Source organism: Chlorocebus sabaeus, chromosome 11 (assembly GCF_047675955.1).
Source record: "Chlorocebus sabaeus isolate Y175 chromosome 11, mChlSab1.0.hap1, whole genome shotgun sequence".
NCBI lineage: Eukaryota > Metazoa > Chordata > Mammalia > Primates > Cercopithecidae > Chlorocebus > Chlorocebus sabaeus.
The window spans coordinates 1319885-1347354 of NC_132914.1; the positions used below are offsets into that span (position 1 = coordinate 1319885).

Genomic DNA, 27470 nt, shown 5'->3' on the forward strand with positions numbered 1-27470 from the left:
TCTCTAAAGGAAAGCCCTTTCTCTGCCCTGTCCTGTGGGGAAGATCCACTTACTGTCAGATTTATTGCTTCCCATGTGCGTTTCAGGCGTAATATGACAAAGAGAGATACACCAAGACCTATCAGTCTGTGTTTGCAATCACTCACAGTGTTCCTTCCCTGTATCCAAAGTCATTTAGTTTGATTCAGTAAACTGTTTCGGCAAGGTGGAGGATTTAGTTTATCACAATGATCAATTTACCAGTTTTGTTGTGGGTTAATTAAACATTATGATTGTAGTTATAAAGTTTTAGCCAGAAAATAAGTGTTTTCCCCCTTTATTTCCCAATTGTATTCTCCAAGTTCTTAGAAATGAAAACTGAAACATCCCAGTAGTGTGAAGGAATGATAATCATCACTTCCCCTTCAGTTTCTGGCTTCTTGCCATGGTGCCCATACCTGGCATGTAAGTCTACAGAATGTTCCTCTACTACCTTCAGACTCTATTATTAATTATTTCTACTGATTTCATTTCAGGTTTAGAAATTAAAAACTCACATACCCAACTTTCTTTCTTTTTTTTTTTTTTGAGATGGAGGTATGCTTTGTCGACCAGGCTGGAGTGCAGTGGCATCATCTCGGTTCACTGCAACCTCCATCTCCAAGGTTCAAGCTTCAGCCTGCCGAGTAGCTGGGATTACAGGCGCCTGCCACCATGCCCGGCTAATTTTTGTAGTTTTAGTAGGGACAGGTTTCACCATGATGGCCAGGCGGGTCTTGAACTCCTGGCCTCAAGTGATCCTCCTGCCTTGTCCTCCCAAAGTGCTGGGATTACAGGTGTGAGCTGCTGCGCCTGGCCTCACATATCCAACTTTCAATGAGTTTGGATTTTTCACCCTAATTTGAGAACAAAACATAGTGCAGTATGATCTCTGTGTTTATGTTTTCTGTTTATTGATTAGCACATTCCAGTCCACTGTGGGGAAAAGAAAACCTGTGAACTTAGAGGAACTACCTATGGCTCTTTAAAGAGGGAATGAGGGGAACAGATTTGAATGTATTGTATAAGTTATTGTTACTTCCAGTTACCATTCTGGCTCAAAAGTAAATAATAAGAAGACCTAAGTTGACACATAAGTGAAAAAGAATAATAATGTCGTGACAGGTAGAACAACTGAAGGAGGAACTAAGTTCGAAAGAGGCTCAATGGGAGGAGCTGAAAAAGAGAGCGGCTGGTCTTCAGGCTGAGGTCTTTGCCGTAAGATGTACCTCTTTGTGTGCAGTGATCCCACAGTGGGACCCTGCCAGCTCTATGGCTTCTGAGTGGCTTACCCTTTCATTCTCTATGGTTGGCAGCTTTGCCCATTACTAGTACTAACCAGCCTGCTCTGCTCTTTAACTGACTCCTGTTCACCAGCTTGACCCACATGTCACTTTGTGTGCAGTGAGCCTTCACGTGTTCTGGAAGCCTCATACCTGGTACTTTATTGTTGCTTTTATCACTCTATGGATGGTATTTCAAAGCCTGTTTTTTCCTCAACCCCTTATTGTTGATTTATATAAATGGTGGCCTTCTTTTCTTCCTAGGTACAAGAATATATGCAGTTGTTCTAGGCCCATCACCTAGAATTTATTTGAATTTGAAACTCTTGAGTAAAGTGCTTTACCTTCTTATGTAGACATTATCTTTAAGTCTTCAGTGAGTGATTTTGCCACAAATGTTCCTTTCTTTAGGACAGATATATAGAAAGTATTTATCTAGTAAATTAAAATTACTAAGAGGCTTATGTCAGGTATCTACACCTATCTAGTTCAATATTCTGATGAACTTAAAATTTCAATTCAGAACATAATAAAATAAATACAGTTGGCCCTCTATATCTGTGGATTTTGCATCTGTGGATTTAACCAACTGTTTTTAATTTTCAGGGTAAAAAAATGGATGTTGTGTCTGTACTGAACATGTACAGACTTTTTCCCATGTCATTATTCCCTAAACAATATAGTATGACAACTATTTACATAGCATTTACATTGTGTTAGGTATTTTAAACAATCTAGAGATGATTTAAAGTATACTGGAGGATGTGCATAGGTTATATGCAAATTCTACATCATTTTGTATCAGGGACTTCATCATTCATTAATTTTGGTATCCAAGGTGTGTGTTGGAACCAGTCCCCCATGGACCCATGGATACTGAGGGATGACTGAATAATAAAATAGCTAAGACTTGCACACTTACTATAAACATTTTATAACGTGCTGAGTTAGGCATATTATCAACTCCAAATTATAGACGAGGAAACTGAGGTAACAGGATGGTGCCTAGGAAAACACAGCTAGTAAGAGGCAGGATTTGGTTTTATACAAGCAGTCTTCTTCCACATACTGCTTACAAGTTCTTTACTGACCTATACTAGGCTCTGCACACATTTGTCAAAGTGTCAGCAAAAACTGCTTCGGAAAATAATTGTCGGCTGAGACTGAAATACAGCATTTAAAAAACCAAACTCGTGCTACTTTGGTAGATTTGCTATTTATGGTCCACTTTATAGTATATATTAAAAAGTGAAATATTTTGGTGGAAAGGGTCTAATCTGGTTTATAGAAACCATATATTGTCAAGAGGGAAGGTTGATCGATAACTTCCTTTTTAAAATAGCTACTGTTAGTAATTTCTGCGTTGAGTCAGACAACAGGCTAAGCACATTTCACACTTTATTTTATTGAATCCATAAACAGTACAGTGGCATTGGTATAATTTCTTCTTATTACTGATTAGGAAACTGATTAGGAAAGTAATTATTCAGGGACATATAGCTAACTTAGTTCTGATGTGTGATTGTCTGCAAAGCCTTGTGCTCCTAAGCTTTGTATTATATTTACTTCCCCTTTATAATATCTTCCTGTCTCAGTCTTTAAGGAAATTTTGTGCTTCTAAACTCTGCTTTTCTTTTTTTTCTTTTTCTTTCTTTTTTTTTTTTTTTTTTTGAGACGGAGTCTTGCTCTGTCGCCAGGCTGGAGTGCAGTGGCGAGATCTCGGCTCACTGCAACCTCTGACTCCCTGGTTGAAGCGATTCTCCTGTCTCAGCCTCCTGAGTAGCTGGGACTACAGGCACACGCCACCATGCCCAGCTAATTTTTGTATTTTTAGTAGAGATGGGTTTCACCATGTTGGCCAGGATGGTCTTGATCTCCTGACCTTGTGATCCACCCGCCTCGGCCTCCCCAAGTGCTATGAATACAGGCGTGAGCCACTGTACCCGGCCTAAACCCTGCTTTTCATTTAAAATGTTTTCTGTCTCAGTCTTTAAGGTCAATATAGCATTATTTGAAGCTTACTTAATAATGCAGATGATGACGAAACAGATTTTTATATTTGTTTTTGATCACATGATTGGAGGTAGCTGGAAATTTGAATAATCTTTAAGTCATAGTTCTTTAGCTGAGAAAATGGTAACACTTTGAACATCCCCAAAATATTCATTCGTACAACAGATGTATTTTTGTTACAGTCAGTATGTTAGGGAATGGAATAATACTAATGGGTTGTTTTTATTGATAAAGGAATATCATAAAAGACTCCACGCTGTTACAGTGTGTGGTAACTCCTGGGTACATACTATTTTGCAGGATGAATATAGCCACCGTTTAAAATTACCTTCCACTGATGTTTTTAGTATCCTCAGGTACTTTGTATACAGTAAGCATACAGAAATATTTGTTGAATGAATATATCTCTAAGAAGAGATTTTATGCATATGAGAAAAATACTTAATCTTTTTTGAAACAGAAGGCTAAATTGGAAATTTATTTTTGGTGCTCCTCAAATGTCTAATTTTAATTAATGTGAAATTTATTTCTTCATGGGAAATTGTTCTCAAAAGCTTTATCCCTTGTACCAAAGATTATTACAATTACAATACTTGAGATACATTCAAGGTTTTAAAAATAGAAAGATAACTTTTTGTTTCATCAGTGACACCGAAATTACTGACTTGTCAAATTTATACTTCTAGTAATTAGTATCTTTTTTAGTTCCTTGTTAGGCAGTAGACATAATGTAAAAACAGATGTAATTTCTGTTTACATGGCTTACATGTAGGGTAAAAAAACTATTTTAAAAATTCTTAGAAAACAGTAGGAATGTAACGAAGGTGTTTGAAAGAAAATACTTTCAATGTTAAGAGAGAAATTAATCAATACACATAACATCAAATTATAGGATTTTACAAAACCACATATGTATAACCTTAAAAGTAGCTTTTTAAGGTAAGAATTTTATGCAAACTTTTGAGAATGAAAAAGATGACAATGAAAAATAAGCACAGTAGCAGCAGATTTTGAATTTTAAATAGTAGTACTGGGAGGTCTCTCACACCTTTTGTGTTGTGTCTACACTCCTGCTGCATCTGACCCATCGTGTTCTGAAGAGGGCTCACGGAGAAAAGTGAAAACCGTTTTATCAGTACGGTGGGGTTCAGCTGCTGTCTCATAGTCATCTAATGGAATTGGAATTCCTTTCCCTCCGTTCCCTTTCTAAGAGGTTTCAAAGAATATTTAGAAGACACAGTAACTGAAAACTGGACATTTACCTATTGAATAAGTTTACCGTTTTTTTTGGTTTTGTTTTTTGTTTTTTGTTTTTTTTGGCGCAGGGTTGGGGGAGATCCAAGATTATGTGATGGAAAAAGATGACTATGACCTGTCATACAATTCGTGCTGCATTTAGTTTCGTATTTTGTGACTCAGATCTGTCAAAGAGCCAGATAAGAGGTGTTTGTTTGATTTCTTTTTTCCTTAAAGTGTGTTACTTCTTTTCTAGATTGGCCAGGTGAAGCAGGAGCTGTCCAGAAAGGACACAGAACTCCTCGCCCTGCAGACAAAGCTGGAGACACTCACAAACCAGTTCTCAGATAGTAAACAGCACATTGAAGTGCTGAAGGAGTCCTTGACTGCCAAGGAGCAGAGGGCTGCCATCCTGCAGACGGAGGTAGAGAGAGTTTGGGGGTTTGTGGGGAGCTGATTTCTTGGCACCTTTTCATAAGCATTACCTGTGCTGTTTTTGTTATGTTTAGAATTGGGAAATATGAGTAATGTTATGATTACTTCTTTAGCAGCGTGATCAATTACTGTGCTAAAATATAACCATCTCGTTTCAGTTGTTCTCAGATCTAACAAGTTAAAACGGGTGCAGTTTATGTTTTTAATTCTTTAAACTTTCACCAAGTCTGTACTTCAAACTATACTCTAACAGTATTAAAAATAAAAGGATAATGTTAAAGAGTAATCATTGACTTAGAAGCTTCACTTCAACCCCTGGTGAATTTTCTAGTCATGAATGACAGTGAGCTTGGTTACACTGTATTTGGAGTACATTTAAGTGTTTTTAAGTTGTGATATTATGAATAACTGTATATAGGAAACTGGAATCTGTAAAGTTCTAGATAATCTAATTTTAAACCACAGATTATTAGACAATGTGTCTTCATATCCTGTTTGAAAATAAAGTTAGTGTTTTTAGAAAAAAAATTTTTTTTTTTGAGATGGAGTCTCACTCTGTCGCCCAGGCTGGAGTGCAGTGGCGTGATCTCGGCTCACCGCTACCTTTGCCTCCTGGGTTCAAGTGATTCTTCTGCCTTAGCCTCCTGAGTAGCCAGGATTACAGGCACACGCCACCACGCCCAGCTAATTTTTGTATTTTTAGTAGAGACGTGGTTTCACCATATTGGTCAGGCTGGCCTTGAACTCCTGACCTCTTGATCTACCCACCACAGCCTCCCAGAGTGCTGGGATTACAGGCGTGAGCCACCGTGCCCAGGCAGTGTTTTTAGAAATCTTAGAAGATTATCTAGACTATTGGCTGTGACTTAAGTTAGGTATTGACCATCTTCAGATAGGTATATTACTTCAGATAAGATATTTAATGTGTTGCTAAATAATCCCAGATCAATTCTTATCTATTTTATTTTCAATGATCAAAGAGAAAGAGTTGATGATGCCATGTGGATTTACTGTCTTAATATAAATATTTTTTAAAGGTCTCAGTGAAATAGATAATTTAAGAGTAGATAAGTAGTTTTGCTTTATAGAAGAAACATAAAGCATATGATGTAGATTAGTTTTTCTTCTTTAAAGAAAATTAAGAACGTAATTTGATGGAAAAAAGAATGAGGAAGAAAAGAAAGAATAAAAACATCATAGTCCTAGAAGACAAGAGTAAGGAAGAAGGAACCTAAACTGTTTTTTATAATATTTTTATCTGTACAATTTGGGGCTTTGTTAAAAATGGGAGATTTTAGCTGACGTATTTGTCATTTTTCTTATTAACTTACACTTTTTCTATTTTAATTATGTTTCATTTTGTTGTGATATCAGCTCCATTCTACCTCACAGAGCTATTTTGGGTATAAAATCATGAGATGCGGTAGTGGCTGAGGCTTTGGCTGTAGAGTCATGTTTACTGAGTTTGGACTTCATCTTTACCACTTACTACGAATCGCGTGATCCTGGGAATGTATTGAACTTCATTACACTTTACTTTTCACGTCTGTAAGATGAAGAGAATAGTAGTACTTAACTCATAAGTTTGTTATTAGAATTAAGCTTGTTTATTTACTGCCAGTGTTCGGCACATAGTAAAGTCTTTGCACATTCGTCATTGTTATCATTTTATAATTCTTGTAATAAAATCAACTAATACATATACTGTTGAGATGTTAAGAGAACATAGTATTTAGATGATCTGCCTTTTCTTTTATTAAGTTAAACTTAGGTTTATTCAGGGAATTATAAATATGAAATCATGTAGATAATGTTACCTGCAAAGTTATTCATTTATAGCTTTATTTTTAAAATTTTTTGTGGGTACATAGTAGGTGTATATATTTATGGGCTATGTGAGATATTTAATACAGGCATGCAGTGTGAAAATAAATGATGGAGAGTGGGGGTATCCATCCCCTCAAGCGTGTGTCCTTTGAGTTACGAACAATCCAATTACACTCTTTATTTAAAAATGTAATAGCTTTATTGATAGTTTTTCGTTTCGGTAGCTTGAGTGCATGCAGTACAGCGGAAGGGTCAGAAGAGGGCGCCAGTGTTCTAGAGGTCAGGCGTACTTCCCGGTTTGCTACTGTAATAGCTTTGGATGGAGGTGGCAGGTGTGCAAACCCGAGAACCAGGCAGTTGGCTAATGATAATGCAAACATTTAAAAGCTTGTCACAGTCTAATAGATGACTTTTCCCCCTTGGCAATCCATGCTTCTCTTTGTACCCCTCTCAAATAATGTTCTTATTAGCCAGGTCCCACCCAGACGGGCTTGTGATTGGTTTCTTGTACCATGGAGAATAGATTGTATTTGTTGTCATTCACGATTGGTTTTTAGTTTTTAGCCATTGCAGGAGTAGCTGAGTCTCAGTGATTATTTCTGTAAGTTACCAGGGAAACTGCTCAAATGGAACCATCTCATCATAAAAGGTAAAAGAATGAAAGCTTACTTCTGAATTTGGGATGATTTTAAGAATGTAATATGTCTGTTTATTAGCATTACTTAAAAAATTACTCAGGTGGCACCTGACAAGGGTCACCTTTTCCAATGCAACTTGCCAGTGTTAGAGCCCAGTAAAAGGCAGTTTATACCAGCTCTGAAAGTTTTCATGTATTTCTATAATTTGCTCTTAAAAGATTTCATCATCTTTTCTGCAGCTATCCTAGACTTTGATCTAACACTCAGATTACCAAATTAAGTATGTATGAAAAAAGAACATGGATCATGGAGTTTTTCTTTCATTTTTATTTTTAGAGATAGCATCTTACTCTGTCACCCAGGCTGGAGTGCAGTGGCACGATTATATTAATAGCTCATTGCAGCCTGGAACTCCTGGGATCAAACGCTTCTCCTGCCTCAGCCTCCTGAGTAGTCAGGACTTACAGGCATGTGCCATCACAGCTGGCTAATTTTTAAAATCTTTTTGCAGAGACAGAGTCTCACTACGTTGCCTAGGCTGGTCTAGGACTCCTGAGCTCAAGCAATCCTCCTTCCTCTGCCTCCCAAAGTGCTGGGATTACAGGCGTGAGCCACGGTGCCTAGCCTGGAGTTTGAACAGTTTTAAAAATCCTTTAAGGAAAACAGTTATATGTGAAAAGACCTGGTTTTTTTCCTATTCGGGGTACGTGGGATGAGGCCCTCTGGTGTTCGCAAGGTGCAGTGTATGTGGAATTGCTCCCGTTTTGTCACCGTCTCTTAATCTGATGGCTTTCACAGAGGTGGTCTGGATTTAGTGATACAGTGGTCAAAAGGATGGTTTTTGGAGTCAGACACAGGCTGGAACCCAGCCCTCTACCTTTACTAGTTGTGTGACCTTAGAGGAGTTACTTTACTTCTTTTTGTGTGTGTGTGTGTGAGAGACGGAGTTTTGCTCTTGTTGCCAGGCTGGAGTGCAATGGCGCAATCTTGGCTCACTGCAGACTCTGCCTCCTGGGTTCAAGTTATCCTCCTGCCTCAGGCTCCTGAGTAGCTGGGATTACAGGCATGCGCCACCACGCCCGGCTAATTTTGTATTTTTAGTAGAGATGGGGTTTCTCGCTGTTGGTCAGACTGGTCTTGAACTCCCAACCTCAGGTGATCCGCCCTCCTCGGCCTCCCAAAGTGCTGGGATTACAGGCGTGAGCCGCCGTGACCATCTAGGAATTACTTCTTTAAGCCTCCCTTTCCTCATCTATAAAATGAGGATAATGATAATAACAACTTAAGGTTTTTTTGGCCAGGTGTTTAATTATGCTCTCTTCCGAATTTGGAGGAACATTTATTTTATTAATTATTATTATTATTATTCGCGACAAGGTTTCACTTTGTCATTCAGGCTGTAGTGCAGTGCCTCGATCATAGCTCACTGTAACCTTGAACTTGTGGGCTCAAGTGATCCTCCCACCTCAGCATCTTGAGTAGCAAGGACTATAGATGCAGGCCTACCACTCCTGGCTAATTTTTTAATTTGTATTTTTTGTAGACATGGGGTCTCACTGTATTGCCCAGGATGTTGTTGAACTCCTGGCTTCAAGCAGACCTCCTGCCTCAGCCCCCAAAGCACAGGAATCACAGGCAAGAGCCACTGTGCCCAGCCACGGAGGAAAATTGGAATTCAATGGGTTCAAACAATTTTGAAACACCTTACAGTTTATAACACTTTGATTTGATTTGGTCTTTATTGTTTTATTTGCTCTTCATAGTAATGGCATGGGTTCGACAATGTAAGTATTGTTGTTTTGCTTTTATAATTGAGAATTTTATGAACTGCTTATTAGCATACCACTTTTGATTGACACTTGAGGCTACTCTCGCTAGTAACCCTGGGACTTTTGATATATCAGTTACAGCATTCTCAAGAATTAAAGTTATTTTCTTGTTCTAAATTCATGATGGTATACTAGGGAGCTACCATTAAATGTATTTTCAGGATTAATTCCCAATGTGCAGAGCAGAGCTGATTTTATCAATAAACCAAAATAATGTGGACTTTACTGCTTCAAAGTATTCCAGTTTTTTTCTCTTACTCCTCCAGGAAATTGTGTTTTGGAATTCTGTTTATTATAGGTAAGGAATATAATCTATATCTTAGTAACAGTAAGAGAAAGTGATTCTTTTTTCAGAGGTGCTCAGGAGATCAGCATCTAGCACAAGATGAGGAACTGCCCTTGCCCTGGGATGTTTAGGCGCTAGAGCTAGGATGCTGCTGTTTGGCGAGCATGCTCTGCGTCCTGCGTCCTGGGATGTTTAGGCACTAGAGCTAGGATGCTGCTGTTTGACGAGCACGCTCTGCGCCCTGGGATGTTTAGGCGCTAGAGCTAGGATGCTGCTGTTTGGCGAGCACGCTCTGCGCCCTGGGATGTTTAGGCGCTAGAGCTAGGATGCTGCTGTTTGGCGAGCACGCTCTGCGCCCTGGGATGTTTAGGCGCTAGAGCTAGGATGCTGCTGTTTGGCGAGCACGCTCTGCGCCCTGGGATGTTTAGGCGCTAGAGCTAGGATGCTGCTGTTTGGCGAGCATGCTCTGCGTCCTGCGTCCTGGGATGTTTAGGCACTAGAGCTAGGATGCTGCTGTTTGACGAGCACGCTCTGCGCCCTGGGATGTTTAGGCGCTAGAGCTAGGATGCTGCTGTTTGGCGAGCACGCTCTGCGCCCTGGGATGTTTAGGCGCTAGAGCTAGGATGCTGCTGTTTGGCGAGCACGCTCTGCGCCCTGGGATGTTTAGGCGCTAGAGCTAGGATGCTGCTGTTTGGCGAGCACGCTCTGCGCCCTGGGATGTTTAGGCGCTAGAGCTAGGATGCTGCTGTTTGGCGAGCACGCTCTGCGCCCTGGGATGCTTAGGCGCTAGAGCTAGGATGCTGCTGTTTGGCGAGCACGCTCTGCGCCCTGGGATGCTTAGGCGCTAGAGCTAGGATGCTGCTGTTTGGCGAGCACGCTCTGCGCCCTGGGATGCTTAGGCGCTAGAGCTAGGATGCTGCTGTTTGGCGAGCACGCTCTGCGCCCTGGGATGCTTAGGCGCTAGAGCTAGGATGCTGCTGTTTGGCGAGCACGCTCTGCGCCCTGGGATGCTTAGGCGCTAGAGCTAGGATGCTGCTGTTTGGCGAGCACGCTCTGCGCCCTGGGATGCTTAGGCGCTAGAGCTAGGATGCTGCTGTTTGGCGAGCACGCTCTGCGCCCTGGGATGCTTAGGCGCTAGAGCTAGGATGCTGCTGTTTGGCGAGCACGCTCTGCGCCCTGGGATGCTTAGGCGCTAGAGCTAGGATGCTGCTGTTTGGCGAGCACGCTCTGCGCCCTGGGATGCTTAGGCGCTAGAGCTAGGATGCTGCTGTTTGACGAGCACGCTCTGCGCCCTGGGATGTTTAGGCGCTAGAGCTAGGATGCTGCTGTTTGGCGAGCACGCTCTGCGCCCTGGGATGCTTAGGCGCTAGAGCTAGGATGCTGCTGTTTGGCGAGCACGCTCTGCGCCCTGGGATGTTTAGGCGCTAGAGCTAGGATGCTGCTGTTTGGCGAGCACGCTCTGCGCCCTGGGATGCTTAGGCGCTAGAGCTAGGATGCTGCTGTTTGGCGAGCACGCTCTGCGCCCTGGGATGCTTAGGCGCTAGAGCTAGGATGCTGCTGTTTGGCGAGCACGCTCTGCGCCCTGGGATGCTTAGGCGCTAGAGCTAGGATGCTGCTGTTTGACGAGCACGCTCTGCGCCCTGGGATGTTTAGGCGCTAGAGCTAGGATGCTGCTGTTTGGCGAGCACGCTCTGCGCCCTGGGATGTTTAGGCGCTAGAGCTAGGATGCTGCTGTTTGGCGAGCACGCTCTGCGCCCTGGGATGTTTAGGCGCTAGAGCTAGGATGCTGCTGTTTGGCGAGCACGCTCTGCGCCCTGGGATGTTTAGGCGCTAGAGCTAGGATGCTGCTGTTTGGCGAGCACGCTCTGCGCCCTGGGATGTTTAGGCGCTAGAGCTAGGATGCTGCTGTTTGGCGAGCACGCTCTGCGCCCTGGGATGTTAGGCGCTAGAGCTAGGATGCTGCTGTTTGGCGAGCACGCTCTGCGCCCTGGGATGTTAGGCGCTAGAGCTAGGATGCTGCTGTTTGACGAGCACGCTCTGCGCCCTGGGATGTTTAGGCGCTAGAGCTAGGATGCTGCTGTTTGACGAGCACGCTCTGCGCCCTGGGATGTTTAGGCGCTAGAGCTAGGATGCTGCTGTTTGACGAGCACGCTCTGCGCCCTGGGATGTTTAGGCGCTAGAGCTAGGATGCTGCTGTTTGGCGAGCACGCTCTGCGCCCTGGGATGTTTAGGCGCTAGAGCTAGGATGCTGCTGTTTGACGAGCACCCTCTGCTTGCAGTCCCAGCCCCGTGCCACTTGAAGCTAGAGTTTTGACTTCTTCAGCATACGTAGAGTTAGTCGTACATTCTTAGAACAAGAGGGCGGTTTTAGAGATCATCCGGTCTTTCCGTAATTTAAAGAATATTTATGACAGTATCTAACCTGAGTGCTCTCTGTGTACCATGGAGGGTTTGTATACTTTCATTTTCCCAGTTAATTCTTAGAGTAACCTTCCAAGAAATAAGAATTGCTATAACATTTTACAGACAGGGAGCTAAAACTTAGAGACATTGAGGTTACATGACCTAGTGCCCGATTGATTGAAACCCCCAAACTTTTGTTCTTGATCATAATGCTGCAGTTCCTCCCTGTGCAGAGAGAGTATAAACAACCTGCTGAAGGCCGATACAACTACTTGGTATTAGTTTTGGGACTGGAATTCATCATTTCTGACTTTGCTAGTTATGATATGCATAGATGACCATGACTCTTGTTTGATTGGTAGGTTGGGGACTAGCCACAAAGAAAGGTGGGGAGAAGAAGAAACAATTCATGTTGGTAGAGAGGAGAAAAGGATTTAGGTTGATGGAATTATACAGCCTCAGAAAGAGATAGGCATCTTTTGTGACAAGAGATTATGAGAGAAGAGAAAAATGTATTGATTGATCTCTTCATTCATTCAACAAGGTTTTGGGAGTACCTGCTGAGAACTCTTCTGAGCACTGGGGATACCGTGGCAAATAAAACAGAAAGGCTGATGATCTATATCCCTATCTGTGTCTATTAATATATCTGTATATATCTATCTATATCTCTGAAATAACTGCTCAGAATAAAAGAGAACTAGGTACCGTGAACAGAGATAGGACTTAGAATCTTTTCAAGTGAATGTGTTTTTGTCTTCCTGTTGTAGGTGGATTGTGTGAATTATGGGGTAGGGGTTGGGGCTGGGCCCTCATTGTCGTGATATTCAAGTCTGCTTGTGAAGGTGGACTGACTTTGGAGTGCTCCTTCCTCTTTCAGCATCCTCTCTATAACTGGGCAGAGCGTTTCTTGTAGCAGCAGTGCAGATGATCATACCAGAGGTGTTCTGATCAGGGAGGCTTGCTTCCTGCCACAGCCACTCCCCCAGTTCCAGCTGGTGAGATGGCATTGCTTACAGAGGTGATGGGGTAATGTCGGGTTCGCGGGAAGATGTAGATAATGATAAGCTTAAGAAGTTGACAAGAAAATATAAGCATAAGTATGGCTCTTAATACACGAGAAAAATCAAAATGGAATGTATAAGTTTCAAACCATCAGAGTGAAGCTCAGTTTACCCAGTGGAGAATAGAAAAGAGTAGGGAGGGGGAGAGAAAGAAATGTGATGGTATGTGGACATCATGAACAAAGAAGGCTGAAATCAGTACAAATAATGGGAAAGTCAATACATACAAATAAGTACTTGGATTAAAATGAAAATATAAATTTCAGTTGGGCTAAAAAGATACAGAAATATACTGTCAACAAGAGTTAAACAGAGACAAAAAATAACAGCAAAGTTAAAAATATAGAGATAGAAAAAATTTAAAATAAAAGTTATATCAGGAAAATAGGCCTTCCCAAATATGATTTATTTTAATATTAATTAAATTATCTTTTAAGGCACACAGAACAATGTTATATGCTGATAGATCAAGAAAATATAATTGTGTCAATTTATGCATCTAACAGCATGGCATTTAAATATGTAAAGCAGGCTGGGCACAGTGGCTCACGCCTGTAATCCCAGCTTTGTGGGAGGCCAAGGTGAGTAGATCACCTGAGTTCAGGAGTTCGAGACCAGTCTGGCCAACATAGTGAAACCATGTCTCTACTGAAAATACAAAAATTAGCTGGGCATGGTGGCACGCACCTGTAGTTTCAGCTACTTGAGAGCCTGAGGCAGAAGAATTCCTTGAACCCAGGAAGTGGAGGTTGCAGTGAGCTAAGATCGTGCCCCTGCGTGACAGAGCAAGGTTCTGTCTCTAAACGAATGAACGAATGAATGAATATATAGCAGCAATGAGGCGAAATAGATAAATCAACAGTTGTAGTTGGTCCTTTGGATGTGCTCCTGTCAGAATTTGGTCAGATAAACAAGCATCAACATAAAGTTTTAATAACATTAACAAGCTCAAGTTCATAGATGTGTAGATAGAATTTTGTACTAACAAATAGAGAATAAACAGTATTTTTAAGAACTTACTGAACAGTCATAAACACTAACCATGTACTGGGTCATAAAGGAAACTTCAAAATTCCCGAGAGTCAGTCACATGACTTTGCACTCCTAATGCAACACAATTAGAAATCAGGAGTAGGCCGGGCGCGGTGGCTCAAGCCTGTAATCCCAGCACTTTGGGAGGCCGAGACGGGTGGATCACGAGGTCAGGAGATCGAGACCATCCTGGCTAATACAGCGAAACCCCGTCTCTACTAAAAATACAAAAAACTAGCCGGGTGAGTTGGCGGGCGCCTGTAATCCGAGCTACTCGGGAGGCTGAGGCAGGAGAATGGCGTGAACCCGGGAGGCGGAGCTTGCAGTGAGCTGAGATCCGGCCACTGCACTCCAGCCTGGGCGACAGAGCGAGACTCCATCTCAAAAAAAAAAAAAAAAAAAGAAATCAGGAGTAAAGATAGTAGTTACAAAGATAGTAGAGAATAGCAACAGAAATCAGTCTACCATCTTGAAACATACTACCGAAATGACTTGTGGGTTAAAGGAGAAATATAAACATTTTAGAAATGAGTGGCAATGAAAGCTCTCTATATAAAAATTTGTGGAACATAATTAGAAAAAAATCTGTGGGGTATAACTAAAGCAGTATTTAGAGGGAAATTTCTAGTTTTTAACATATTCATCAGAAAATAGAAAAGCAAGTAATGTAGGTGTTCAAATCAGGAAACTTAGAAAAAAGTAACAGAGTTAATCCAAAAACAATAAAGAGTAATAAATGTAAGGCGAGAAATTAATAAAGTAGATAATAAAACAACACCAAGAGGTAGTTACTTGAAAAAGTTTAATAAGACAGGAACAGCTCTTACAGATGATAAAGGAAAAGTAACGTACTACAGAGTTTAAAAATAATACAAGACAACTCTAAATATTTGAATAAGCTTGAAAAACAAGAAGAAATAAATTTCTGGAAAAATATAAAATGACAGAATAAGTTCAAGAGTTAAGAGAAAACATGAATAACAGTCATTATAGAAATTGAAATGGTAATCAACTTCATCCCTTTTTCCCTCCCAAATCCTAAGGCCCAGATGGCTTTCAAGGAGAAAATATTTGATATTTTCTTTTTTTTTTCTTTTTCTTTCCCACCTCTCAAGTTCATGTGATTCTCCTGTCTCAGCCTTCCGAGTAACTGGGACTACAGGCGCATGGCACCATGCCCAGCTAATTTTTTGTATTTTTAGTAGAAATGGGGTTTCACCATGTTAGCCAGGCTGGTCTCGATCTACTGACCTTGTGATCCACCCACCTCGGCCTCCTGAAGTGCTGGGATTACAGGCATGAGTCACCGCACCCAGCCCAATATTTGATACTTTCTTTTTTCTTTTTTTTTTTTTTTTTTTTTTGAGACGGAGTCTCCCTCTGTCCCCCCAGCTGGAGCACAGTGGCACGATCTCAGCTCACTGCAAGCTCCACCTCCCGGGATCATGCCATTCTCCTGCCTCAGCCTCCTGAGTAGCTGGGACTACAGGCGCCCGCCACCGCGCCTGGCTAATTTTTTTTGGTATTTTTAGTTGAGACGGGGTTTCAACTTGTTAGCCAGGATGGTCTCGATCTCCTGACCTTGTGATTCGCCCACCTCGGCCTCCCAAAGTGCTGGGATTACAGGCATGAGCCACCGCGCCCGGCCAATATTTGATATTTTCTATCAAATATTTAAAAATAGTCATTTTCATCCTCAAGTTGTTCCCCACTCCCCAAGAAAAAACCAAGAAAGACTAATACTCTACCAGAGGATATGAGGAAAAATAAATAAATTGAAAGAAACTCCATATCAATAGATGGTATAATTTAATCCTGCAGGGATATCAGTTTTCCTGAAATCAATATATATATTTTTTTGCATTTCCAATTAAACACCAAGCAGTAGGCCAGGCACAGTGACTCACACCTATAATCCCAGCACTTTGGGAGGCTGAGGCAGGTGGATTATCTGAGGTCAGGAGTTCAAGACCAGCCTGGCCAACATAGTGAAACCCCTTCTCTACTAAAAATACAAAAGTAGCCGGGCATGGTGGCGGGCGCCTGTAATCTCAGTTACTTGGGAGGCTGAGGCAGGAGAGTCACTTGAACCTGGGAGGTGGAGGTTACAGTGAGCCGAGATCATGCCACTGCACTCCAGCCTGGGTGACAAGAGCGAGACTCCATCTCAAAATAAAACAAACAAAATACCAAACAGTATTTTTTAGGAATTCATTTTATTTTACATTTTGTAAGGATGAGTTACAAAAAGGTAAATACTATATATGATTCCCCTTGTCATACCTAGAGTCAAATTCATGGAGACAGAAAGTAGAAAGGTGGTTACCAGCGGCTGGGAGGAGAGAATGTGGAGTTTAGTGGGTATAGAATTTTAGTTTTATAAGATGAAATGAGTTCTAGAGATTGGTTGTACAACAGTGTGAATATACTCAACACTATTGAACTGTAGACTTAAAATGATTAAGATAGCAAATTTTGTGTCTGTGTATTTTACTGTTAAATTTTTAAAAATTTATATGGATGAATAAAGCTATTCTAACGTTAAACAAAAAGAGAAGAGAAAATGGGAGAACCCTGCCCTGTGATACATGAAAGTGTAGATACGTAACCAAACGAAACCAAACAATACACCTCAGAACAGTGCGGTAACTAGCACAGAAAGGAACAGGTAGTGAAAAGAATACGGAGTGTGAAATCAGAAACATTTATGTGGAGAGAGAGTCAGTCATAAACTAGTGCAAAATTAAGCAAGTATGAGAAAACTGACATACCGTATGGAGAATAAAGTTGGCCACCTACTTCATGCTAGATGAAACAGTGAAGTCTAGATTGATTAAAGACCTCAATGTTAAAGAGAAACTACAAAGCTAATCAATAAAAATGTTTAGTAGGTATATATTGGGGTAAGAGAACTTACATGACTCCATTAAATTTAAGTATTTCTGTTCAAGGAAGAAAACCATTGGCAAAGCCAACATGTGAGTTTGGGAGAAGAGTTTTTTTAGAGCCTCTTAAAATAGTAAGGATTCAGATAAAGAATAAAAAAGAGATGCTTGAGGCCAGATGTGGTGGCTCATGCCTGTAATCCCAGCACTTTGGGAGGCCAAAGCGGGCGGATCATTAGGCCGAGAGATCGACACCATTCTGACCAATATGGTGAAACCCCATCTAAAATAAAAAAATTAGCTGGGTGTGGTGGCACGTGCCTATAGTCCCAGCTACTCAGGAGGCTGAGGCAGGAGAATCGCTTGAACCCGGGAGGCGGAGGTTGCAGTGAGCTGAGATCATGCCACTGTACTCCAGCCTGGCGACAGAGCGAGACTCTGTCTCAAAACAAAAAACAAAAACAAAAAAACGTGAAAATCATTGAGAAATAGAGACTATAGGGAGAGGGAAGGATTTTAATAGACAGTTAACAGATAAACCTAAGTGGTTTACAACTATGCCATGATATCATCGCTTTCACTAGTAAATAAATGCAAATTTCAAAGATGATGAAATACTATATTTTGTTCATCAAATTGATAAAAATTAGAATATGAGATAACATTCAGTGCTTGTGAGGATTTGGGCAAACCGTAACACAAATGATGTAGGTGGTTTCAGTAATCCCATCCCTTGGTATATTTCCTGGAGAAACTTTCCTACTGGTCCACAAAAGGACATGTATGAGGATGTTCACCACAGGAGTATTTGTGGGAACAAGGAATTAAAAGCAGCATAAGTGTTCATTACTAGGGGGTTGGAAAAATAAAAGTATTGTGGATATGTACTGTGGAATGCTATACAAAAGTCAAAAGCAGTGATGCAGAAGCATGTATGCATTGGACCATGGATAGACATAAGTACTATCCATGTTTACTTTTTTTTTTTTGAGATGGAGTTTTGCTCTTGTTACCCAGGCTTGAGTGCAATGGCGTGGTCTCGACTCACTTTATAGTACTTGTTATACAAGTAGTATATTGTTTAAAAAACAGCATCCATCCTGTTTTTTAAAAGTAAAAACAGGTTGAGGTGTATAGCATTAATATAAATTGAAAACATGTATGAATATAAAAATCACCCTCTGTGTTTCTAAGATACATATTCAGGAACATATTAAAACATATTAGAATAGCTGCATATTGAAGAAGGGTATGGGTATTGGACATAAATGGAAAAATAGTAAAATGAAACAAGAGTAGAACTTTACATGGATCAACGATAACGCATGGACAGCAGATAGACGTTGGTCCTAAATGAGATAGGGATCTGAAGCCAAGACCTCTGCATAAATCTAGCACTCTCCTGAGAAAGGTTGGACGAGAAAGAAATTCCTCCTACCAGTATTAGTGGCAATATGAGAGACTGACTGATCCTCTTGGGCTTTGATTTTGTGGAGAAAGGTCTCTCATGCAGGTTTGAGTTTCAACAGACGTAACTGCTCTGAAGGGACATTCTTTCAACTTAGTACATGTAGATTCCCACAGATAAAAGCATTGCTTAGAATGAATTTACAGTTCCACATTAGTTCATCACTTGTGGATTGTGTTCTCCCTGGAACCAATAACGGGAGTAAGAACAAATGAAGTGATCAGACCATTAGGAATGTTGGATAATAGAGTGAGACCATATGAAGTGATCAGACCCTTAGGAACGTTGGATAATAGAGTGAGACCATAAACTAAATGATTAAAGGATGGACTAGGAGGCATGGGAGCACCCTCCAGGGGGATGATCAGATATAACTTGTTGGATGTTGTTTCATGACTGTTGAGAGCAAAAGCTGAAGTAGCACTAGGTATTTAATTTTTATTTCCTTAATTTTTAATTTTTATAGAGACAGAACCTCCTTATGTTGCCCATGCTGGTCTTCAGCTCCTGGGCTCAAGCGATCCTCCCGACTCAGCCTCCACTAGTGTTGTGATTGTAGGCGTGAGGCACCGTGCCCAGCTAGCACTAGCTGTTTAGTATAGTGTCCTTGAATCTTGGCTCTGCCACTTGCTGTATGAGTGTATACTTTTTTGTCTCAGTTTTCTCATCTGTGAGAAGAATAATAGCCTTACCTCATAATGTTGTGAGGATTAAATGTTAATGTATCTATATAGTAACATTCAGTAAATATTAGCTATTATAATTAATAAATGCATAAAGCAATGATTTAAAACATGAGGGAAAAAACAAAGGCATGGTATATAAAACCAACTGGGTTATAAAATATCAAAACAGGATTTTAGACATGAAATATATAGTAACTAAAATGGAAAACTCAGTGTATTAGTTTAATTGCAGATTATAGAGAGCTGCAGAAACAGTTAGTGAATTGGAACATAGATCTGATGAGATATTACCCAGCAAACAATAGGAAAGATAGGAAGATAGAAATTATTAAAAGAACTCTATGGAAATTGAGCCCAACTTATATCTGTAGGAGTTTCAGGAGAGGATAAAGAGGCAATCTTAAAAGAGAGAATCGCTGAGAACTTTTCTGATTTTGGTGATAGGATCCTTCAATTTGGGAACAAATTATTCTTGAGCAGGAAAATATCTACACCTACATACAACATAGTGGAACCATAGATAACCTGATCTTAAAAACTGCCAGGTAGACTGAGCATGGTGGCTCACACCTGTAATCCCAGTACTTTGGGAGGTCAAGGTAGGAGGATCACTTGAGACCAGGAGTTTGAGACCAGCTTGGGCAACATAGTGAGACCGTGTCTCCACAAACAACAACAACAACAACAGAAAAGTAACCCGGCATGGTGGTGTGTACGTGTAGTCCTGGCTACTCAGATGTCTGAGGCAAGAGTATCCCTTGAGCCTAAGGGCTTCAGGGCAGTAGTGAGCTATGATTGTGCCACTGCACTCCAGTTTGGGCAGTAGAGCAAGACCCTGTCTCTAAAAAAGGAAACAAACAACCTGCTAGGGAGAAAAAATACATTACCTACCAAGGATTAACAATTAGTCCAACCTCAGACTTTTCAGTTACGACAATAGTGGTGAGAATATGGTAGTGTAAAATCTTCAAAGTTTAGTGAAAAACATTGGCAACTCAGAATTCTGTACCAAGCTGAACTCTCACCATTCTTCAGTAAAGAGAGAAGAAAGACTTTTTCTTTCTGATTAATACAAATGAGAGTTGACTACCCGGGATCCCTATGGAAAGAACTGTTGAAAGATGTATGTTAGAAAGAAGGGAAGAATGAGATGCAATAAAAAAACAGGAGACAAAAAGGCATTAATGTAACAGGAAAAAATAATCTAATATCAATATAATAGTATGGCATAGACCTTACAGTAATAATGCCTTTAAAGCCAAAACTCGCACATCAACTGAGGTTTGTTCAGTAAAGCTGAAGAATTTCAGAGAAAGGTCACAAAAGGAAGAGCTTGTCTGTTGCTTCTCCTTGTTGATATAATGTTGCTAAATAATAGAACAGGTGGAATTCTGCATCTAGATTTTTTCTACCTGTCAAGAGCATAAGAATGAAATAAAGGAATATATATTTCAACAGTGGCAAAATGAAAATGAAGCTCAAGGTGTGTGAAGACAGAAATTGTAAGAAAGCATAACGACCTCTGCAATGACCGGGCAGAGTGACTCATGCCTGTCATTCCAGCACTTTGGGAGGCCGAGGCAGGAGGATCACTTGAGCGCAGGAGGGTTTTCACATAGAGAAAGCTATAAGGAATTCTCCCTTTCTGTGAGGGTTTTCACATAGAGTTATAAGGCTTTGTTGATCTTAGTTCTGATACCAGAATGAGGAAGTGTTACATTATGTGTTGGCTTAAAGGGGTCACAGTAGGTTGGCTGACTGCCATGCTTTATCAGGTTTCCAGAGGCCAAGAGTTCCTTGGGGCTGCATACCTGATACCACTTATTGCAGTATACTTTGTATAGCCAGTACTGTGTCTTCTTTGTCTGCTATGAATTTTCAAGCGAAAGTGAGTGAAGGTATCAACATTAATTTTTCAGAACATAAATTTGCGGGATGTATAGTCTTTTTTTTTTTTTTTTTTTACTGTGTACTGTGGAATGACTCATTTCTACCCTGACTATTTTGATATCTGAGCTTTTCATCTTTTTGTCAAGTATGGGGCATCAAACAGAGCTCAATGCAGTTTGTTGAAACAGTGCTCTAAAACGTTTACTTCTGTCTGGTCTGTAATGCTGTCAGTCCCATGGCTCAGTGCCCTTCACCTGACATTCAGCCACCATCTAGGTGGGGACAATGGGAAATGCAGTCATAAGATATATCATTTAGAGTGGATTTGAGCAAGTCACTTAATTAGTTTGGGCCTTGATTTTTCTCAGCTTTAAAGTTGGGAGTTTAAATTCAGTTATTTAACTCTTTAAAAGAATTATGAAATACTGCAGAATACAGGAAAAAATGTAGAAAATATAATAGCAGTCAGATTTAACATACATTAAAAAGTTCTTAAAAATGTCTCTTTCTAAACAAATCAATGGAAGATGTGGTTTAAATAAAAATTATTAGAATTTTAGGTTTTTAGAACTCGTTTGGGGCCAGGAATAAAGATTTGGAAGCTGTGGAGATGGTAGTTAAAGCCGTAAAGTTGGGTTAGTTTCTCCAGAGGAGGTTCCACGCAGTGAGATGTGAGGAGGGGAAATGACAGAGGATGGAGAACACTGAAAAGATGTGATCACAGAGTTAGAAAGGGAAAGTGTCATGTTGGCAGAGCCAAGAGGGGAATGATAGGAAACAAGCCACATTTCCATGCAACTAGTTATTACTACTAATGTGCCTTTAGATAGATCTGTTTCTTGATTTAAAACGAAAGTTAAGGTAGGTTGAGAGACTTAATTGTTTTCTTTTTGAGATGGAGTCGCGCTCCGTCGCCCAGGCTGGGGTGCAGTGGCGCCATCTCGGCTCCCTGCAAGCTCCGCCTCCTGGGTTCATGCCATTCTCCTGCCTCAGCCTCCTGAGTAGCTGGGACTACAGGCGCCTGCCGCCATGCTTGGCTTTTTTTTTTTTGTATTTTTAGTAGAGATGGGGTTTCACCATGTTAGCCAGGATGGTCTCCATCTCCTGACCTCATGATCTGCCCGCCTTGGCCTCCCAAAGTGCTGGGACTACAGGCGTGAGCCACCACGCTGGGCCAGAATTAATTGTTTTTTGATCAGAAGTGGAAGGCCAAAACAGTAGGGTAGCCATTTTCTGTTCACTTCCATTGGTAGGGAAAACCTTGTAGACAGAAGCCTTCTGTTTTTATTGAAGCTGGCGTGACCTGTTTGCCACAGACAACCTTGGCAAGTTGAGTGAATGCTGTTCCTCCAGCTCCACCGATGTGAGTAAACAGGTTTGATTCCTCCTGCCGGGATTGGTGTTAGGGTGGTGACTGTGTGTCCTGCTGGTCTGTGAGGGGTTTTCCTGAATATGTTTTTTGTGGTTTGTAAAATGTGGACCTCATGCAAAATTATACTACAAATTTAGTTCACTCCAAACCACAAGATCAGTGTAGAATTCAGAGCAGTTAATCTAGTAGTGGCAAAGTGGTTTGTGTGGTGGTTTTTATCTCAAATCTCCAGACTAGCATATTTGAATTCTGTACTGCACAAAAAAGCAGACTAAGAAAGAGTGTACACAGGTGATTTGAATGGAATACTTAGTAAAGAAAAGATCATTTAGTAATTAGGGGTATGGACTTGGGCAGTTTCTGTGTCTAATGTTTATAATATGAAATATTTTTGGTATCAAAGCCTGTGTTTCCAGCCACACTTATGCTAAAGGTTGATATGTTTATAACAAGAGTTCTTATTCTTCACCTTTTCCAGTCACCGATTCATACTTGACCCTCTCTCAGTGCCATGAGGGTGTTTATGTCAGGTCAGCATTGGCACATTTCCAGGTCATTTAACTGAACCGTGGATCCAGTATGAAGCGCAGCTTGGGCATCTGGGTACCTTCCATAAAGAAGCGGCAATGTGGGGTCTCACAAACGTTGTCTTATGTGGTATTGGTACCATCGGAATGAAAAACACTTAGAAGTGATGAGGGATGTTTTCCTACGTACAGGTCCGTGGCCTGCAGAAGGAACGGCTTTTCTTTTTCTGAAATTAATGCTTAGAAGAACTGAGAGACAAGAAAATTAGGTTTGAGACTTTAGGTTTGAATGCCTTAGCTTTTCGCCTTTATAGTAAGAATTTAATCATGTGTTTAGGGGATGTAGGATAAAATAATTTTTTTTTTTTTTTTGATGGAGACGGAGTTTCGCTCTTGTTGTGCAGGCTGGAGTGCAGTGGCACAATCTTGGCTCACTGCAACCTCTGCCTCCTGGGTTCATGTGATTCTCCTGCTTCAGCCTCCCGAGTAGCTGGGACTACAGGCACGCACCACCACACCTGACTAATTTTTTTGTATTTTTAGTAGAGATGGGATTTTACATTGTTGACCGGGCTGGTCTTGAACTCCTGACCTCAAGTGATCTGCTCACCTCGGCGTCCCAAAGTGCTGGGATTGTAGGCATGAGCCACCACGCCCGGCTGTTTTTTTTTTTTTTTTTAAATGAGTTGCTTTGTTTTATGCTTTTGGTTAGAGGTAGTAGAATAATGTATAGTATACAAAATATAGATTAACGTGTAGTAATTAGATACAAATGATTATGTGATTTATTTATTTTTCAAATTTCTGACATGTATACTTTTCTAAGGCGTTGACTTCCTTAACTGTGTAGAAGGGTCACCAGATTCGGTAAGCGCCTTTACCATCACTGATGCCCTGTAATGGGTTCAGCTAATAGGAACCAAATCTGATACTGACAGATAGGATTAGTAGTGACACTCACTGGCTTGAGCTGTGCCTGAGTGCCAGTGGATAAGGGTCTGTGGGTTCTTTGGCATCTTGAACAGCCTGGTTGCTGAATTTCGTATTCCACTAAGGTCTTTACTCTGTGGCTGCAGTCCTTTTTTTTTTTTTTTGTAACGGAATCAATATTCAGTCTCTTCTGACACTTCCGTTTTGGACATTTTTTGTTTGCATGGTGGAGTGTTGTGATTTTTACTCTCTTAGCAAATTTCAACTTTATAATACAGCATTATTAATTACACGCTGCTGTATGTTAGATCCCCAGAACTTACTCATTTCATAACTGAGGGTTTGTACGCTTTGATCAGCGTCTCCCCATTCCTCTCCCTGTTCCTATCCCCAGCCCCTGGTAACCACCATTCTATTCTGTTTCTTTGAGTTCAGCTTTTTTTAGATTCCATGTGTAAGTGAGATCATACCATAATCTGTGTTATTTCTGATTTCAGTTTTCACTGAATGCTTTTTGTCCTTATTATGAGTTGTGTTTTTCTGCTTCTTTGCATGTCTGGTGAGTTTGGATTGGATGCCAAGCATTGTGAGTTTTACCTTGTTGGGTGCTAGGCATTTTGTATTCCTGTAAATATTACTGAGCTTTGTTTTGTGATGTGGGTAAAATACTTGGAAATAGTTTCATTCTTTTGGGTCTTTCATTTAAGCTTTGTTAGATGGTACTAAAATTGCATTTATTCTAAAGCTAGTCTCCTTGTGCACCCCCTGCTTGGTTATAAGCCAGATATTAAAGAGATTTGCAAAAATTTAAAATAATTATATTCTTACTATTTTAGGGGGAAAATACAGGTTTTTGAAATTAAAATGTTACTTTGATTAACATAATGGGCTTATTGTTATTTAAAAGCTGTTCTAATTTTTTTTTTTTTTTAAAAGATACAGTGTTTTGCTTTGCTACGGAGGCTGGAGTACAGTGGTGTGATCATAGCTCACTGCAGCCTTGAACTCCTGGACTCAAGCGATCTTCCTGCTTCAGCCTCCTGGGTAGCTAGAACTATAGGCATGTGCCACCATGCTTGGCTAATTTTTAAAAAAAGTTTTTGTAGAGATAGTGTCTTGCTGTGTTGCCCAGGGAGGTCTCGAACTTTTGGCCTGAAGTGATCCTTCTGCCTCAGCCTCCCAAAGTGTTGGGATTACAGGTGTGAGCCACCACACCTGGCCCTAATTTTGAGTATAGCAAATATTGATAGATACAACTCACATAAACAAAAACTCAGTGATTGGGGGTCCTCAGTAATTTTTTTTTTTTTTTTTGGAGACATAGCTTTGCTCTTGTTGCCCAGGCTGGAGTGCAATGGCGTGATCCCAGCTCACTGCAACCTCCGCCTCCTGGGTTCAAACAATTCTCCTGCCTCAGCCTCCCGAGTAGCTGGGATTACAGGCATGCACCACCACGCCTGACTAATTTTGTATTTTTAGTGGAGACGGGGTTTCTCTCTGTTGGTGATGCTGGTCTCGAACTCCTGACCTCTGGTGATCCGGCCGCCTTGGTCTTCCAAAGTGCTGAGATTACAGGCATGAGCCACCGTGCCTGGCCAGTCCTCAGTAATTTTTAAGAGTGTGGAGGAGTCCTGAGAGCAGAGGGTCTGAGAACAGCAACGTGAGGGAACAGTCAGAACGTCTGGGTGCCTGAGAACGGTAACGTGAGGGAACAGTCAGAACGTCTGGGTGCCTGAGACTCCTCTAGAGCTGGGCACTTGCCCAAAGGGGGCTTGGGATTTTGCTTTCTGTTCCACCCTCACCTTTGTATTGCCCTAATATCTTATTTTCTGTTACCGGAGTCATCTTCCAAACTCAGTCCTCTAGGTCACAGAAACAAGTAAATGAGAAAGCAGGACAGGCGTCACTTCTGTTATAAGCTTACCTCTTTGGGCTTCAGTCTCTGTTTCCAGCACTTTAGTGATTTTGTCTCTTTATGTGTACTCTTTTGTATATGTACATACGCATGCTGATCTGTGAATTTGAAAAGACGTTTGTTGTGCTTTCCCCAGCTTTTCTGGGTGTGTTGTCGCAGTAGGTGTGGTGGATTGAATAGTGTCCTCCATAAATCTGTGTCTACCTGGTACTCAGAATGTGACCGTATTTGGAAATAGGGTCTTTGACGCTATAATTAAGGTTTGAGATAAGATCATGAGGGTTGGGCTCTAAATCCATTGACTGGTGTCCTTATAGAAGAGAGAGGACATACAAAGATACGAAGAAGAGGGTGAAGTGAAGGTGGAAGCAGAGATTGGAGGGACGCATCGTCTACAAGACCAGGAGCCAGGAGCCACCAGAAGACAGCAGGAGACAAGGCAGGGTTCTTTCTTAGAGCCCTCAGAGAGGGCAAGGCCCTGTGGACGCCTTTGTGTCAGACTTCTGGGCTCCAGAACTTTGAGAGAGAAGAAAAAATCTGCTGGTTAAAGCCGCCTGGTCTGTGGTGCTTCATTAGGGCAGTCCTAAGAAAGTAAAACAGGTTTTTCTGGATTTCTAGCTCATATTCAGGTGATTATCAGATATTTTCAGGTTATTATCAAAACATTTCAGGTATTATCAGGGAGGCTGTTAAGATATATGTCATGTCAGAAATAGCACACCAAAAATAAGGTTCTTATTCTCTCTCAAAGCCAAGACCCATTCAGCCTTCTTCATCAGAAACCTGGGAACCCATCTTTGACTTTTCTCTCTTTTATCCCTTACATACAACCAGTAAAAGTCAAGCTCCTAGACATGGCACTAATGCTTTCCATGGCTAAGGCCTTGTCTTCTGCTGCACCTCACATAACTTACCACCTATTCTATGCTTTAGCAATTCTCTATTCATAGCTGTCTGCGAAGTTAACATCCTTTCTAATCTTTGTTACTTGTGATCTCTGCTCAAAGGTTCTTCTATTATCTTCCTCACCAGCCATCTTCTGCTCATCTTTACCTGCTTTGAGGTATCTCCAAGCAAACTGAGTGCTTCTTTTCTGTACTTTAAGAAAATATTCTCTACACTTCTGTTGCAGCACTTTCTATAATGTTTCTATGTGATCTGTTTTGGCAACATTCTTCTCCGTTAGGTTGTGACTTCTGCAGAAGACAGGGAATATCTTAGTTATCTTTGTGTCTTCAGTAACCAGCCCAGTATAATCTTTCCCATATACAAATACCATGACTTTCTCCTGCTTAAAAATCTTCACTGTCTCCCATTTGCAAGTAGGATAAAATTTAAGCGTCTTATTTTGGCAGGCAAGGATATGATCTCCTATCTTTTCAGGCTTGTCTCTTGTCCTTCTTTTGTTACTTTATGCTAAGCAATACCAAATGAATTTATAAGTATATCATGCTGTTTCATGTTTCTAGATTTTTAAATATTCTCTTTCCTGTTCCTAGATCTCTATGCATTTCTCTCTGCCTTCCATTTTGTATCTAGTGATGTTCTATTCATCATTCAAAAACCAAATTCAGACATTTATTCTTTTAGAAAACTTTTCTGACTCTTGACATACTGTTCATAGGAGAGATTTCCCTGCCTGCCTGTGTTCACCTGTGTTCCTTTATGCTGGTATTCTTTGGTGTGTCATAACAGATTATAATCTTTGATGTCATATCTAGTCTTTGAGTTCC

The 27470-nt window shown here is 40.9% G+C and overlaps 1 protein-coding gene across 14 annotated transcripts in view; it reads left to right on the plus strand.

Annotated features, from left to right (window-relative positions):
• The window catches only part of ERC1 (ELKS/RAB6-interacting/CAST family member 1), a 547409-nt gene that overhangs the window by 116803 nt on the left and 403136 nt on the right, over positions 1-27470 (plus strand). For 8 of the 14 annotated variants that reach the window (XM_073020334.1, XM_073020331.1, XM_073020338.1 and 5 more), the window contains 2 exons: positions 1144-1236; positions 4807-4974. In XM_073020334.1, coding sequence (XP_072876435.1) covers positions 1144-1236; positions 4807-4974 — 261 coding nt within the window. The remainder of the gene's footprint in view (positions 1-1143; positions 1237-4806; positions 4975-27470) is intronic. The other 6 variants (XM_073020335.1, XM_073020342.1, XM_073020336.1 and 3 more) reach the window with 2 other exon arrangements.